This window comes from Bombus bifarius, unplaced genomic scaffold (genome assembly GCF_011952205.1).
Source record: "Bombus bifarius isolate JDL3187 unplaced genomic scaffold, Bbif_JDL3187 scf7180000008030, whole genome shotgun sequence".
Classification (NCBI taxonomy): Eukaryota; Metazoa; Arthropoda; class Insecta; order Hymenoptera; family Apidae; genus Bombus; species Bombus bifarius.
Genome location: NW_022884401.1, coordinates 789,120 through 804,416, shown reverse-complemented (window position 1 = coordinate 804,416; position 15,297 = coordinate 789,120). Strand labels below are relative to the sequence as shown.

Sequence of the window (15,297 nt, the reverse complement as noted above, 5' to 3'; positions counted from 1 at the left end):
GAGAAACGAAAAAGACGAGACCAATCAAAACGTAAACGCCGCGTTGGTCTAACCAACGACTGGCCGGTGCGGCGACTCGTTGCGTGTTACCCGCGGACTCGCGGAAAAACGTATCGTGCGGCGTGTACGTCGCTGACAAATACCACTTGATACACGCTCCAGGTTCTGCTATTCCATTGGCTTTTTTTCTTTTTTTTTTTTCTTTTCTTTCTTTCTTTTTCCTACTTCCGAACAATTACGGGGCAAACGGTGTATCGAGAATTACGGTGGTAACGTTTGTGTCGGCTAACGGTTCGGTTTCATCGACGACGCGATATTTTCGACGAAGCAGCGTCGCGGTGAGTAGTCGATCAACGTACCATCCGGCTGCAAAACACTTACGCCGATACGTTGCTCGAGTAAAAAGGAATAACAGTACGACGAGAGATCTTAATTTCGGCGTATTAAGTATAATCGCGTTAAGAAAGAGTCTGGATGGCATGTAAATGAATTTTGTATTACACGTTATGCGCGTACGAGGAGTGTGTCGTAATTACGCGTTATTACTTCGTATCGCGACACCCTTATCTCGGCTGTTTCACGGCAATTATAATTTTCACGTGGATGCTCTGGCTCGCCAAGCCTCCGGGACCTTAACCTTTTCGATCGTCGACTTTCTTCTTAAGAAGATTCCGAATTTTATTTAGTTTATTTAACGCAATGTCGACGCCAGCGTCAACGTCTCGATCAATCGACGACAGTGGCACGTTGTAGCTTCGCGTGCGTAAGAAACTACGTCGACGCGGATCTGTGGCAGTGCCGGCGAAGCTAGTTAAAACTCGCGATAGTTAAAATCCACACGGTGGAAACGTGGTGGTTTTAACGCGCAGTGAGAATTAAGTGCATCCTTCGTCGTTTATTCACGTCGAGGTGAGATAAGAGGACCATTAACACCGGAAGAAACCGCTGACTCTGGTACGAGCAGCTTCTTTACGGATTCGTTTGCTGTTCTCGGAACGAACGCGATGACGAAAGACGAAAGACTAGCCCGAAGAAACGACGCGACCTACCGATCGCTCCTCTTTCTTCCTCTTCTCCTCTTCTTTTTCTTTTTTTTTTTTTCTTTTTCTCTTCAACGACGTTTCACGAGGTGTACGAACGTTCGGCGAGCTCGCGACGCACACCAAGAGAAAGTGCAAACAACTGCGAACGAGCTGACCCGGGAGAATTCCACAATTATCGCGAGGCTAACGCGCGCTACTCCGATTCGTAGTCGGCGAACGCGTCTTCCTAAACGAGGACACCGCTCGCGAAATAAATTCTCCGCGCTTTAAGATAATACGTGGAACCGACTCGTTACCTCACTTACGTAAGTACGTACCTGTTATTATGTAATTCTTTGGAAAATAATAAACGCATCGATCACATCGATCGGAGAACGCTATTTAAAGGCGAGCGCGATGCTCCAATTTCGAATTAGCGGATGTGCTTCGGCGAGAGCGTACCGCCTTCTTTTTCCTGCCGATCGATAACGCTTGAATTTTCACGGTAAACATTTTACAATATCGCGATATCGAGCGAGATAAAATCGCGAACTCGTCGCGTATTCGTTTACGGCTACTAAATTTCTCGGCGCTCTTTATCGCCGCGCGAAATTCCTTCGACTTTTCAAATGACACGAGGAAAGAAAGAAAGAAAGGCAACGACGACACGTCGAACCAGCTGGCTGCCGAAGCGAGTGAAACTCTCGTTGAAAGAAGACCAAAGAGAAAACACCCAACTGACCTCGCTGAGGAAACGAGATAGTCAAATTGGAAGATGGCATCCCGCTGCGAGTAACCATCCACGTGTTATTTAGCGATTAAGTTAGAAAAATGTAGCAAGCAAATGTCCAGCTGGACAAATTGTAAAGTACGAATTAAATAATAAAAGAGACATTTTTAAGCAACTTCCTCTCCTGTAATTAGGCGACGTATTCAGCGGTGTTACCATTTTTCTACCATAAATACCATAAATTGTCCAGCGAAACACACGAATCGTTTTTATTCGGTTCGACGAATCGTAATCTACGCCTTAAGTTTAGCTGATATTAAATTCTTCCCTTTTTTTTCTTTTTTTTTTTTTTTTATAGATAACCGAGACCATAAGCGAAATTTTCTGAAATTCCACGTAACGTAGAGCTGAGGAGAAAAAGGAAAAAAAAATAGAAGAGAGAAAGAAATAGCCGAAGCAGCGAGAAAGCGCGAACCTTAAAATCTACGTTAAAATCCGTTAATGGAGAAAATAAACGTTGTCGAACGTGGTGAAAGATGTCGTAATATTATGGTGGTTCAACTGGTATCAACTTGTATGCTAATGAATGTGCGTGGCAGTGAAGGCTGGTTTGCAAATGGCGGCCGTCTACCCTATGGAAACCGCCAGCCATTTCTACGCTACGATTTCTTCGTCTCGGCTCTTCCTTCCAGTACGAAACCCGAGGTTCTACCGATTTTTCGTCTAACGTTGGCAAATTGTTCTCCCGTTGAAGGAAACGAACGAGTCGCGCGAAAACCAGGCGTACGATTTATCGCGCGTTTCATTTACCAATTTCGTTCGCTGGCGAATCTCGCGGCGTTTCGTTGCTCGAACAAGAGATGTCCGCGATAAAAACGCTACACCATTTCGCTATTGCAACGTGGTGTTTTACGTGCAGAGAATCGACGAAACGAAGCTCGTCGATCGAACTATTTCGCGTGGCGATTTTAAATTAGATCGCACACGGGATACTTTCGATAATTAGCTCGAAATTTTATTTCTTCGATGCAGTTTCGCGCAGCAAATTGCAGATTCGACGAGTTCCTATTTGCTTACGTATTTCGGTTATTAAAATTTTCTAAGATTCGTTGAAATTCAAAATAGTCGGTAAGAAACGCCGAATTTTCTTTGCTGGGAAGCATCGTTCGTTAAGGCGAACACGCATTGCCATCGTTAAAAAGGAAGGTGGACTTGTGAATTTTCTTCCGTCATTTTCTTCCAACGTGGTACGCAACGCGGGAACGGGGATTTTTTTTTTTTTTTTTTTGGAAATGCAGGCAGAGATTTGGGAAAGAAAGGAAGGAACAGATGGAAACTACGAAGAAGGAAATAACATCTGGGAATAGGAAAAAATATTCTTTGAAAAGGGCTGACACTGCAACACTGATCAATAGGTGGAATACTCGTCTTTGAGCGTATTCAAGGACTTAAAACTCAGGTAGAGAAAAGTATTAAGGAACTAATTTCAACCTTCCTAGAAATCGGCCCGGACCTTTCGAAACACGATCAAACGGACGCAGATGTGGCCCTAACAATGCGGACAAGATATACCTGAACCTTTTGTTCGAGATTTCCCGAACAGAAATTTTGACGTAGACAAATGAAAACCTTTGAGAAATCGACGGATGGCTGACCCAAACGCGATCCTATCGCCAGGGTTCCTGTATTTGTCCATTGTAAACGCACGAAAAGAAGGGAAAAACTTTTATGGACCCTGGCAAACGTTTTGTGTAAATATTCCTTTGCAACTTTCTTGAAAATTACTTTACGGTAAATTATTGCCATTTATTTTTATTGCACTTTTCTCTGCAAGTACGTCCTTCGAAATTGTATAGTTTTGTTCGATAGTTGTCAGATTAATCGTTAAACGAAATAGAAATTAAAATCGCATTTAGATAAACTTCTCTTTACGACGTATCGTTCGATCCGTTCGAGTTTTCCGCTCAAACTTCGCATATATAGACACCTACGTTACCGATGTGGAAAAAGCTTGATGCGCGTTTCCACCAAAAGATAGAGCCACGTACAACGCTCACGCGCGTTTCGTGGGGACACGCAATATCGTTTATCAAAGTGTCGAACGTTTCCTCTTACACGCTTCGATCTATTCGTCGACTCGTCGATAGATCGTATTCCCCTGTCGTTGTTAAGCATCGATTCTCGTTATATTTGTATATCGTACATTAAACTATATTGATATCAAAATTGCCAACTCCGTGTAATAAGTTATTCCATGAATTCGTTGCTCGTCGCTACTCTCTACAAATTCTATCTATTTACGTCTAATTATATCCGAATTGGAATCACCACTTAATTATTTAGAACATTTGGCAAAATCCGCGGCGATCGTCCACAGATTTCGTACGATTTCGTTTGAAAATGAATCGATCGTGTCGAAGAGCAACGTTGTCTAGTAGGTTACAATTAAGCTACGAACGTCGGTATAACGTGTTTATGGCGTGTAGCATGTCACGGCAATGCTGCCAACGTTAAAACACACGATCGAAGATCCTAAAGAGAATTTTACTAAAATTCGATCACAGACCATCGAAGATTGGCTAAACGAGCGAAAGATGTTTAGAACAAATACAAAACGAACATTTACTTTTCTTTCGGGAAATTATTCCATCTCGAAGATTCTCGTAGAATTAAAAAGTATCTGGAAGAGTGGTACAAACCAATTACGGAAAAAGTACGAACAGCCAAAGACAAAACGATTTTACCGCAATTATATTCCTAACGACACACCGATGACGACGATGATCGCCGTTGTGGGTACGAGGTCGAGAAATGGCAGAAGCACGAAGTAACACGAAACTCAGCCACCTCTCGCTCTGTGTGTGGAAAGTTTCAAGTACAAATCGAATGCTGGAATTCCACGTGTCTTCGAGAATATGCCGGTGTATTAACGTGTCCTGCATCGCTACAGCGAAATTCGAGTTTGGCGTCTTCCACGCAAATTCTGTTCCACGCAATATGTAAATCGTCTCCGTAACTTCGTAACTATCACCGAATATCCAACAAGCCAAATATTACTTTGCTACACCTAACCTCTACGTTTCCATTATCGATAATATCGCATCGTTACCGTATCGTGAAATAAACATTTTTTTCGCAAAATACAATTTTCTACTTTGATCCCTACGTATAATCGATGATGCTACCTTCCTAAAATATTTTCAATTCTCCGGATTTAGTTTTAGTCGTGAAAGCGGACGGGGGCCATTGCTCGAACTATCTCGACTCCCTTCGTGGGTCACATTTTCATACTGTTTGCATTGACCTCGAAAAAAAGAACTAGTCGCAACACGGTCATATATACTTTTATTCCGGATTATTTACGATGCCAGAAGAAAATCTCTGGGTTCCGATATGTAATTGATCATAACAGTGTCTGGTCGTTTCGCGTAAAATATCTTTGCCGGTGGCCACTCTCTATTTTTACGCCACCGTACGTTGGCATTACCGTGACACGTAAACGCCTGTATCTACTACGAGTGCCCACGTGGACATTTTTTTCGGCCGACCTTTATCGTGCGCCTCTTTCCAGTGAATCACTATTATAACATTGCGTTTCGTTTCGGCCATCGTATCTTCGAGCTCGCGTCCACGATTCATTTATTAGGGATTATCGAGTCTCGAATTTCCGCTGGATCGCCGATTTAATTAAAGTTCGATAAAAATCTGATTCTTCGCGTAACATAATCTTCCCGTTGTAACGTCACGCGTGCTTGGCGTAATTTTTTAATTGATTTTTCGTCGCGCGATCGAATACTTCTCGGCGAAATACGCAAACCGAGAATTCTCGAATCGTCGTCGAGATGCGTTTTAAACGGTGCAACACGTTTCGCCTCTGTGGCGAATATTTCGGAATTGCGAGAAAACGGAATCGCTATTACCGTGCGACAAACGTTGTGGCATATCGTCACTGGTGTAACGCGGACAAGCGAGTGAATTAATTACAACGGCTGAGACGTTTCTCGGCCAAGTTAAACAAGCGTTAACGTAGAATTTTCATTTCCCGCCTTGTTGACGCCGAAACCAGCCGAATTTCAGGGACGATCGCAAAGCTGCGCCACGTGCGATATCAAGGCCACGACCAACTTACCAAAAGGAAAAAACAAAAGTACCACAGTTACACAACGTGTAACCAGGAAGTTAAATAAGTAATAAAGAAAAGCGTATTCTGTTCTGTTAAGGACAAAGAATCGAGCATATTCACGGCCTATTAACATGCGTTTCGGCTACTTGAAAAGTTATTACTCGGCCCGCTGGTATCGTTCCACATAAAGTTCTAGAAAAACAACTGGCTGGACAGAATGGTTAGCTTCTAACGACACGTACCACCACCAATGCCGAGAGATTTCACGAAATGAATCAGCTATTACGAAAGCTTCGACTTTGATAAAACTAACACGGCGAGCGAGCGCCGAATTTCCGTTTTAAAATCCTCACTTCCAAGAACCTAACAGAAATCTACATTTTCTTTTTATTCATGGCCAATGGACTTGCCAAACGAATTCACGTAATTTTATACTTGTCACGCGCGAAATAAAGTATATACCGGAAGTCAATGTTCGATGTTTAGTTAGTCAGTGGGATTACGATACGGTGAACCAATGGCTCGGATGGATCACGAAGCAAATATCTGCGACGAATTACATGGTTATCTACGGGACGATCAGACTAGAAAAGAGTAACGCAAATTAGACGATCGAACAAACTTAAAGAAAAAAATGCCCATTACGTAATTTAATTACCAAAGCATTAAACGTGATTTTCAAATCTTATGTAACAACGACACGCAGTGGAATAAATGAAAAATTTCTCGCGTCAGACACGATAAATTTCGTGGAACACAGTATCCATGTAATACCGTTAATATTTCATCGTCTTTGAAAAGTTACTTTCGTCGCGTGCTTGTGTGCCTGCGTATGTATATATCGAGTGTTTGTGGATGATCTGTTGATACAGAGAACCGTTAGGTGAGCCCTAATATCGTTTCATGTTTGTTATTATCAACCTATTCCCAAAAGCAAGCTAGTAACATCATCAGCGTACCCGTAAATTTTCCCATATAGCGAACGAAAATCTTTTCCAACGATGCACGGCTGTTTCGTGTTATTGCAGCAGTTCCAACGATACGTACGTGCGTTTGTAAGTAATGTACGCTAAAGAAAGATCGTTGTTGATTGGATAGGTATATATCATGTGTATACGGAGAAAGACGTTAAAACATATCGAAGGAATAACGTTGTTAAACGTATAGCGTATAGTAAAGCGTAACGTATAGGGAAAAAACGAAAGGTAAAAATAAATGGAAAAAATTGGCGAATCGCAGGGAGAAGAAAAGGCGCGAAATGGTTGGATACGCGGTGTGATCGGCGAATGGTATCGGTGAATTTCTAACCTCACCGGAAACACGATACAAGCATCGGAGATTCGTAAATAGAGGATGACTAATTTACCTCGTGGCATCGCCGTTTTTCTCCTCCATTTCTAAACGCTCCATTTCCTTCTGCAACACACCACCGTCTGCAAACTTATCCAGGGACATGATTTTTTGTTGTTGTTAATGTTCGTTGCCAATTTCACACAAAAACCGACGAATTATTTACAACAATACCGGAAGTTGTATTTAGCACTGTTCAATATAATATATATTATATTATATTATATATTATGTATATATATATAAATTTATCTTTTCTTCTAAATATCTTTTATAATGCAGCTTTTCGCCGTTAGCTACCGCTAATCGACTGAGGTAGACAAACACTGGCACTAAACACTGGCTGATTTCTCGTTCGCGCGACAGAACGAGCACGAATGAAAGAGAGAAGAGCAAGAAAAAGGATGAAAATAGGACGCACGACGACGTATACACGACCAAGACACCGCGTATAAACTCTTTCTCTCGGTTCTCCGTACAGTAGCGTCCTCTCTCGCCTCCTTAATTTCGTACTCCTCCACGCGTGTTCCTTCTCCCTCTTTTTTTCCTGATTCTCCGGCACACGCTTCGTCTCTTTCGTTGAACACACGATATCGGTCTTTCTTCCTTCACCCTTTTCACAACGATGACACACGACGACCACGCGTGGCACACGGTAATCGGTAGCGATTATTAAAGGCCTCGCGAGACAGCGTGGCAAACAAAAAGAAAAAACGAAATAACGAGTTAAGGACGATCCACGCGGCACACTATTCCCAGTAACTTCCTTCCAAATGATAGAAAGATAGCGTCTCGTCGTTCGTCTCTTGTTCTCTCAACGACTGCCGAAAAGAAACTCTTGCGGGTGGAGTAGTTTCCGTACTTTCCTCCTTGCCTCCTTGCTCCGGCGGCTTTCTACTACCGTACCCCTTCCCCTCGATTCCCTTACCACCGCTTTCTCCTTCTTCCCTGCGCACGCTGCCGCCTCTCCTTCTCTCTTTCTAACTAACGGAGAAATCCCTCCACGTATCGAAGACGCGCGAGCACTTTTACCAACTAAACTGAACAGACAGTCTAGTGCTCGTACGTGATTGGTTGATCAGTACGATCTCGGGACTGTGCGTTATCCGGTTCCCGCTACTGCTCTCTCGAAGAAGAAGAAGAAGAACAAGAAGAATGATGGACACCGTTTTACGCGATGACACAACGGGTTAGTAACGCCGGTAGAAAAAAAAAGATACGTCCTCCTCTCGCAATTACGTTGGTCCTCTCTTTGTACGTAACACTTATATACATGTACATATACGTCGAAAACGCACGTGGATCAATCGGTCGTGTTACAAAGGTGGTGTACCGATGCGCCGTTTTACTCTACCGAATACGAAGTGACACGACACCCGGCCTCTTTACCGTGCGACTGCGTTTTAGTATATTCGTAAATGACACTGGCCTTAACTCAGTGCACGTATACGTGGGTGCGTCGTCCTTTCTCTGTTCTCCGCTGATTCTTTCTTTCTCTCTCTCTCTCTCTCTCTCTCTCTCTCTCTCTCTCTCTCTTTCTCTTACTCTATCTTTCCCTCCCTTTCGTTCTCTACTACCCCTTTCTCCGTTTTTGCCGAGCGTTTCGATCAGCGCTGCTTGCGATCACGACGAATACGCGACGATCAATGGGGTATAAATGCGCGTCGAGACAGGCAGATTCTCGTCCGAGTTTTACGCACACCTATCCGGAAGCGCGAACGCACACGGGTGTCGAATCGGAAGAAAAACACACACACGACTAACAGCAGCGTGCTACGCTGACGGCGGTTATATTGGCAGGGATATCTAGCGAGAAAGCGCGCTGGTACACTGATATTATTTTTATAACAACGCGGTGCGCGGCCGTCCTAGGCCGCGCCCAATATACCCCCACCCTTTACCGGCTTTCCTCCCCTCCACTAACTGTTCCTCCCTCTCCCGATCAAGGGGAAGCCTTACTGTTCGTCCCCACCAAAGACATAGACCATCGTACCGGCGTGTGAGACTCGACAGAGAAGGGTGAATAGGAAAACGTTCTCCTCGACTATCCTGCGTGGGTATATCAAAGCTGGAACATTTTCTTCGCACGAATGCCATCTTGCTCCTCGTCGTTTTTCCATCGTCGCGTTCAACGTACCTTTCTCTTCGCTTTCGACAAGAAACAATACTCGCGATAGAGATTTCATTCAACTATCTATTAAACACGTACACGTTTCTCGTATTTTGGCGTACCACGTTGCTCGTGTACAGAGTCGCCATCTGATGGATGCCGGTAAACACTAAAAGTTGTTTTTCCATTTCTCGCTCCATTCTCCTGCTACGTAATTTATGGCACTTCTGCGAAGTGTGCTGCGAACGTGAACGATGTAAAGGTGTCGGATGATAGATAGAAATCGAGTCATCGCGTATACCGAGTTTCCACGACTTTCCTCCGGTTTTGAATTATCCATACTTCTAAATACGTACTCCACGGTCTATCGTATCGTGCAAATACAATTTTTCCTGTTTCATGGAAAACCTGAGCGATCGTAACGTAGACAGTTGGTAACATAGAAACATAAATTTAATAATAAATTATCGTGCTAGATTTCGAAAAATTTTCATTTGAAATATATCGTTTCGTACCATCGACTTGCCAGATAAATAAGAAACGTAACGCTTCACCCTTTGCCTCTACAAAGTCAAGAGTGCTTCTCTGATCAACTTGTGAGTCGAAAAGGGGGAGATTACAAGTGCCCAACCACCGCCAAGTTCTAAAAGACACCGCTCTGTACGTTATTTCACGTGCATTTCACTCACGATTCATTAACCTTCGATTCGGCAAAGTACAGTCGTCCAGCCTTCGACTCTATGCATAGAGTTTTACCGAACGTTGGAAGTACGGATTCCTGGTTCTCCGTAGAACTACAGGATTGATTCCGTTACGGAGGTCTCGCTTTGTTCGGCCAGGTAGGAAGGAAGGATTCGCCTTTCTTTTGTGCATGCCTGCAGGTATATGGGTGCAGGTCGACCACGGATATTCCTGGCTTTTCTGCGCTCACGTTTCATCCTCATTATCTTTGGCAATGACGAGGGTGTTATCCTTGAACTAGATTTATCATTCACAGAACTCTGTGGCCGGATGGCACTTGAATTTCTGATGCGTTCAAACACGTACCGTAATTGAGTTTCGTTACGCTCTGTCAGAATCGAAAGCAATCCTCGTACGTCCCTCGTACGTTATAAAATACGATTTGTAAAAAAAAAAAAATGTCCGTTTAGAACCACTCGGTTTCTTCTACATCTAGATCACGTCAAACTAAATGTCAATCTATGGTCTTTCGTTTCGTACATTCCTGGCAACGATAAAAGGAAGTTTAAATTCGGTCATTCCGCGGCCAATGCCGTGTAGAATATCGGGACGAGTTCTACTGGCATTTGATCTGAATGGCACACCTGTACAACTTGCGTCATGTTCTTCCGGAAGAAAACAAACGATGATTACGAATCACCGAATTACGCCAAGGGGGTTCGAAGAAAGAGAGAAAAGAAAAAAAAAGAAAAAAGAGAAGGGAACACCGCGAGGGGAGTGGTCACATAACCGAAGAAACGTTGATCCATTATAAACAAGTGGACAGCCAGTTAGAACACCGGGTCGAACTTGAATTTTGAGCGTGCTATGTGGTCGCGTGGTTTCACTATGAATTTTTATTACAGAGGGTAACTTAACGAGCGATAGAAATACCGTTCTTTTCGACGCAACAAATAAAAATCCAATCGTTCGTGTATGCTTAGACGAAACGACTTTTTCGATGTTCGCCGTCGAATAAGGTTTCACACAAACGGGAAAAAGTATAATTTGATTTATCGATTTAATAAGAATACTCGTTGTTCTTCGATAATATCGATGTTCGAATCAAAATAATATAAAAATAATGCACATAGAAGCGAATAATCTGCCGGAACGTAGGCAATTCTCGCGAATTAATAATAAAACCCGTAACATGTATTTTCCATAATACATCGTCGAGAGTCACATGATCGGGTCAGCACGTAAAAGCTCTAGCGTCGTTTGTCGCACACTTTTTCTTCCCTCTTAGCCTCCATCGACTAATTCGTTAAATGATCAATCGATTATCCTCTTCATCGAGCATAAATCCACATCAGCTTCCTGGAACCGTCTTCCACAGTTTGCGACTTATTTTCCCTTTACCAGACAAAGAAATCGTCACACCTAGCTTACTAGCTTATTACTCGCGGACTCGATAAAAATATATCAATCGACACGACGCAAATCGGACGAACCGACGAAGAAACGAAATATTCACGAGAACCTGATCGTAGAATCGTAGTAGAATTTACTCGTAGACCGACTGCAGTAATTCGAAAATTATATATCGTCGTCCTATCGTGCAAGTACGAAATAGCGTCGAATTCAGTTGGTCATTCATGCCCAGACGAAAGTGTGGAGTTGCGAGCGTGGCGGCTCTTTGTTCCACGCGGTAATGACGGTTGGGGTAGGTTAAGGCAGTGTTTAAAGATAATTAATAGTTGCACGGCTCGTAAATATCGGTATCAATGAAGCGTGGCCAAGATCTGGCGTGGGATCGGTAAATGGTTTCCGGGCGTATAAAAATTAATGGATCTGTTGTCGACCTTGGTGGAAACTATCTTCGTTCCGTTGTATCGTTCAAGGTTAAGAGCGGGTCGCTCTTAGGAAAACGATATTTCCAAGAACGTCGAACGACGCCTTTGAATTTACGCGCGTCTCTAACGCCGCGTGTTGTTCCCTAAAGCCGGTTAGGTTTTTTAAACGATTACGTAAACCGGATCGCAAGCGTACGAATGCGACCGAATATAATTACTTGGCCGCTGTTATCAACGTAATTTCGAATGGCAATGCGATCCACGTGATTCCATAAAATCGTGGAGTGGGTAGTTTAATAACTGGGACGGCCGTGGAAACGAGCGATCCGAGACGAAGGGAACGAACGAGAGCTGCTTTTACCCCTCCAGGGTGGATCAGCCGATGGAAGGAAAGCAAGGAGGAGCGACGTAATTCGGGCCAGGAGGAAAGGGTCCTCCAAGGGGAATATAGAAGACGTCGGTGTACAAGGGGAAAAGGGAGAATTTAGGCGGGGACAGAGAGGGTAACGGGGGAAAAGAGAGAGGGAAAGAGAAATGCGAGGGTGCGTAAGGGTGGCGGATCCCTGGAATCAATAGTGGCCACGCACCCTTGAAGAATTTTCGCACCAGGAGTCCGGATGTCTCAGGACAGGCTGGGAAAGCTTTCTCCGCTGCTATCCAATACTGCTTTATTCGGTAACGAAAATCCCATCGAAAAAATGGTATTTTTCAAGAAAGTTGGTGCAGTGATTTATCCCCTTTATCTTATCTTACAATGGATGAGAAGTATGTTTTAAACGTAATTGGACGTTGACCGGAACGTCGACCGATCGATGACGAATAAAATACACGTTACAACCGTATTAAGCGAATAAACGAATTTTCCAATTTGCGCGGTTATAAGCGAATTAATCGTAAATTTGCAAGAAATTGAAGGCATTCGTGCATTTGGTATTCGATAAACGTCTAGTCTCAGATATTTATCAAAGCTTTTCTTTCAAGAGAACCTACAGAATCGAAATAGACCTGGTTACTTAACGGTAAGACGTGGATTCTCCACAAAAAGTGCATTGTGTTTTGTATTTGAATCGTCAACTCGTACGAATAACAATCGACTCGTGCTTCTCGCTCGATACTTTATCGTAAACCAACCGAAATTGAATTGTTTTACGGTAATTCAATAAAAAAAAAAAAAAAACAAGAACGTGGTCTCGTTCATCTCGTGCGAATCGTTTGATCGCGAGACTGTTTTTCGCGATATCGTAGAACGTTTAGTGGCAGGAAATATGTGTCTTACAGGTCAGTGAGTAAAGCGGAAAGGCTGGGAAAAATGACTCACCTCCAAACACTGCCAACTTGGCCAACTGAAGATTCCGGTAGGGCGTCGCCGCTACCCCTAAAACAAGGAAATGGGAAGCTGTAAGATAGGTAAGGATACAGGAGTTTAAGGATATCGGGATAAGATATTTAGGATTGGGATAATCTTACTCTTCCTTGATACGTTTTCCACGATGAACAAAAAATATAATAAAAATATATATATGTATACACATCATAGTTAAAAGAGTATTTTCTTTCACGCCAAACCATTATACGAATTTTCGAACGACCAAAGTAACTTCGAAATCGAACGCTCGTTATTCGATTCTTTACGCGCGACTCACGTTTTAAGTCGCGTTCGCTTTCGTAATTGTATCGTGATTTCGCTTTTACTCTCGAGTGGATGTTTTTACCTCTTTGAGTAGCGAAACTTTTGTCAACTCGATCCGTCTTTCCATCGTACGCGTCCTTTGTAGATGAAAAGACGAGAAACTATGACGTAAGAAAGGAGAAGCGTCCGCGACACTCGGCAAGAAGAAAAAGTTTCGTACAGCGGATAATTGGAGGCCTCCGCGACATGCATATTAATCGCAGTCTATCTGTGAGAGGACAAAAAAGAATTAATAATAACCGCGTCGCCAAGATACCGATCTGACCGGTTGGTTGGCCAGGTGCAGCGCGTCTTCCGTGATCCGTGCATATTCTTGCGGGTTTCTTTTTCACGGCATCCTTTTGCGTCGGTCACGCCAATTAACAGGCATCGCCGTTAAAATCACCTTTACGCTATCGTACCAGCTACTGTGCAAAGTTTCAATTTGTCAAAAGTGAAACCTCTCGATACAACGTTTCCGAGAGTTTCGCTTTCGTTGTTCCCGGACATGGTCGCAACGCGTACATCGTCCGATCCTCTTTAAACTACGCTTATATTCTTACAGCATTCGTTCGATTCTATTCGCTCGCCTCGTTACGGCCATCAGATTCCGGGAAATCGATTCCTACGTACGCGATTTTGGCAAATTTCCCTTGCCGTTCGATCAAAACGAATCCGAGTCGATTACGAAAATCGATCCGCGTTCTTGGCTGCACCCCTTATAAAGACGCGATCCGGGCCACGGCATAATAAAACTAAATCGTTCCGGTAGAACAATTCAAAATTAAGGCATCGAGCGTGACTTTGGCCGGCAGCTGCGTTCAGCAACAAAAATCGCGTCTTCCCTAACACCGTCCAAGATTTTACGATCCGCCGTTCTGCTTGTAACGCCTTAAAGCGGAACCATTGACGTTACAACGGCGAGAAAGTGCATGGACGCACGGGGGAAGTGAAAACAGCGAGCCCGGGGAACACGAGGCGCATACACCAGAGGGGTGAGGGTACATAACGCTTATTGCACGTCAGCGTGCCTCAATTTCGAGATAATTAAGCGAGGCCCTTTACACCTGCGGATTGTGCCAAGTCTGTACACGCGCATACCCGTGTAATTTTCTTTTTTACCGTGACGATCTCTGCTCATCTGTGGATCTACGCGTGATAAGGAATCATGCGATGAAAACGGCCGGGTAGAAAAAACAAAAAGCAAGCCAAACCACCTCCACTTTTTGCTGCAAAAGAAAGCTATCGTCATCTTGACTTAATGTTCTTACGTGCCCTTTCCTTCGCCAATGATTAATAGCTATTAACAAGGGGAACGACCTGCGCCAACATTCATGATAAAACCGTGCAAGATTTAATATCCTGAAAAAACATAATTCACACACACATTGGCTGCAGCCAAGCTGTTTTAATCGCGGCATTACAGCTTTTATACGTTCCTCCATTCCACTTTGGGAATATTAATTACGCCCGAAACCAGCTGTTTTACTTCGCTCAATAAACTGCCGGTTATTTCGGAAATACCGTGGCTATTTCGGAACTTTTCCAGAGTACGGCCACGATCTATTTCGAACATTTCAAATCGTCCGCTAATCGATTCCGCTATTCGGAAAAATCGACCAATCGTCTCCTACTCACAGACTGACTACTGACTTCGAAGGCTGTAAATTGACAATTTACGCTGGACGAGCAATTGGATCATTAATCAGCTCGTAAGAGGTCTAGGTGATAATTACATTTTCGTTTCCGGCGCATTACTTAAGAGCGTAAATTACTT

The 15,297-nt window shown here is 43.5% G+C and overlaps 1 protein-coding gene across 2 annotated transcripts in view; it reads right to left on the bottom strand.

The window, feature by feature from the left end:
- Positions 1–15,297, bottom strand: part of LOC117207429 (insulin-like growth factor 2 mRNA-binding protein 1) — a 73,060-nt gene that overhangs the window by 38,055 nt on the left and 19,708 nt on the right. The window contains exon 1 of one of the 2 annotated variants that reach the window (XM_033447658.1): positions 7,242–9,049. The exons of the other annotated variant lie outside the window; for it this stretch is intronic. Within the exon in view, the coding sequence (XP_033303549.1) occupies positions 7,242–7,330 (89 nt within the window). The 5' untranslated portion in view covers positions 7,331–9,049. Of the gene's footprint in view, positions 1–7,241; positions 9,050–15,297 lie in introns of those variants that run through there. 2 annotated transcript variants of the gene reach the window in all.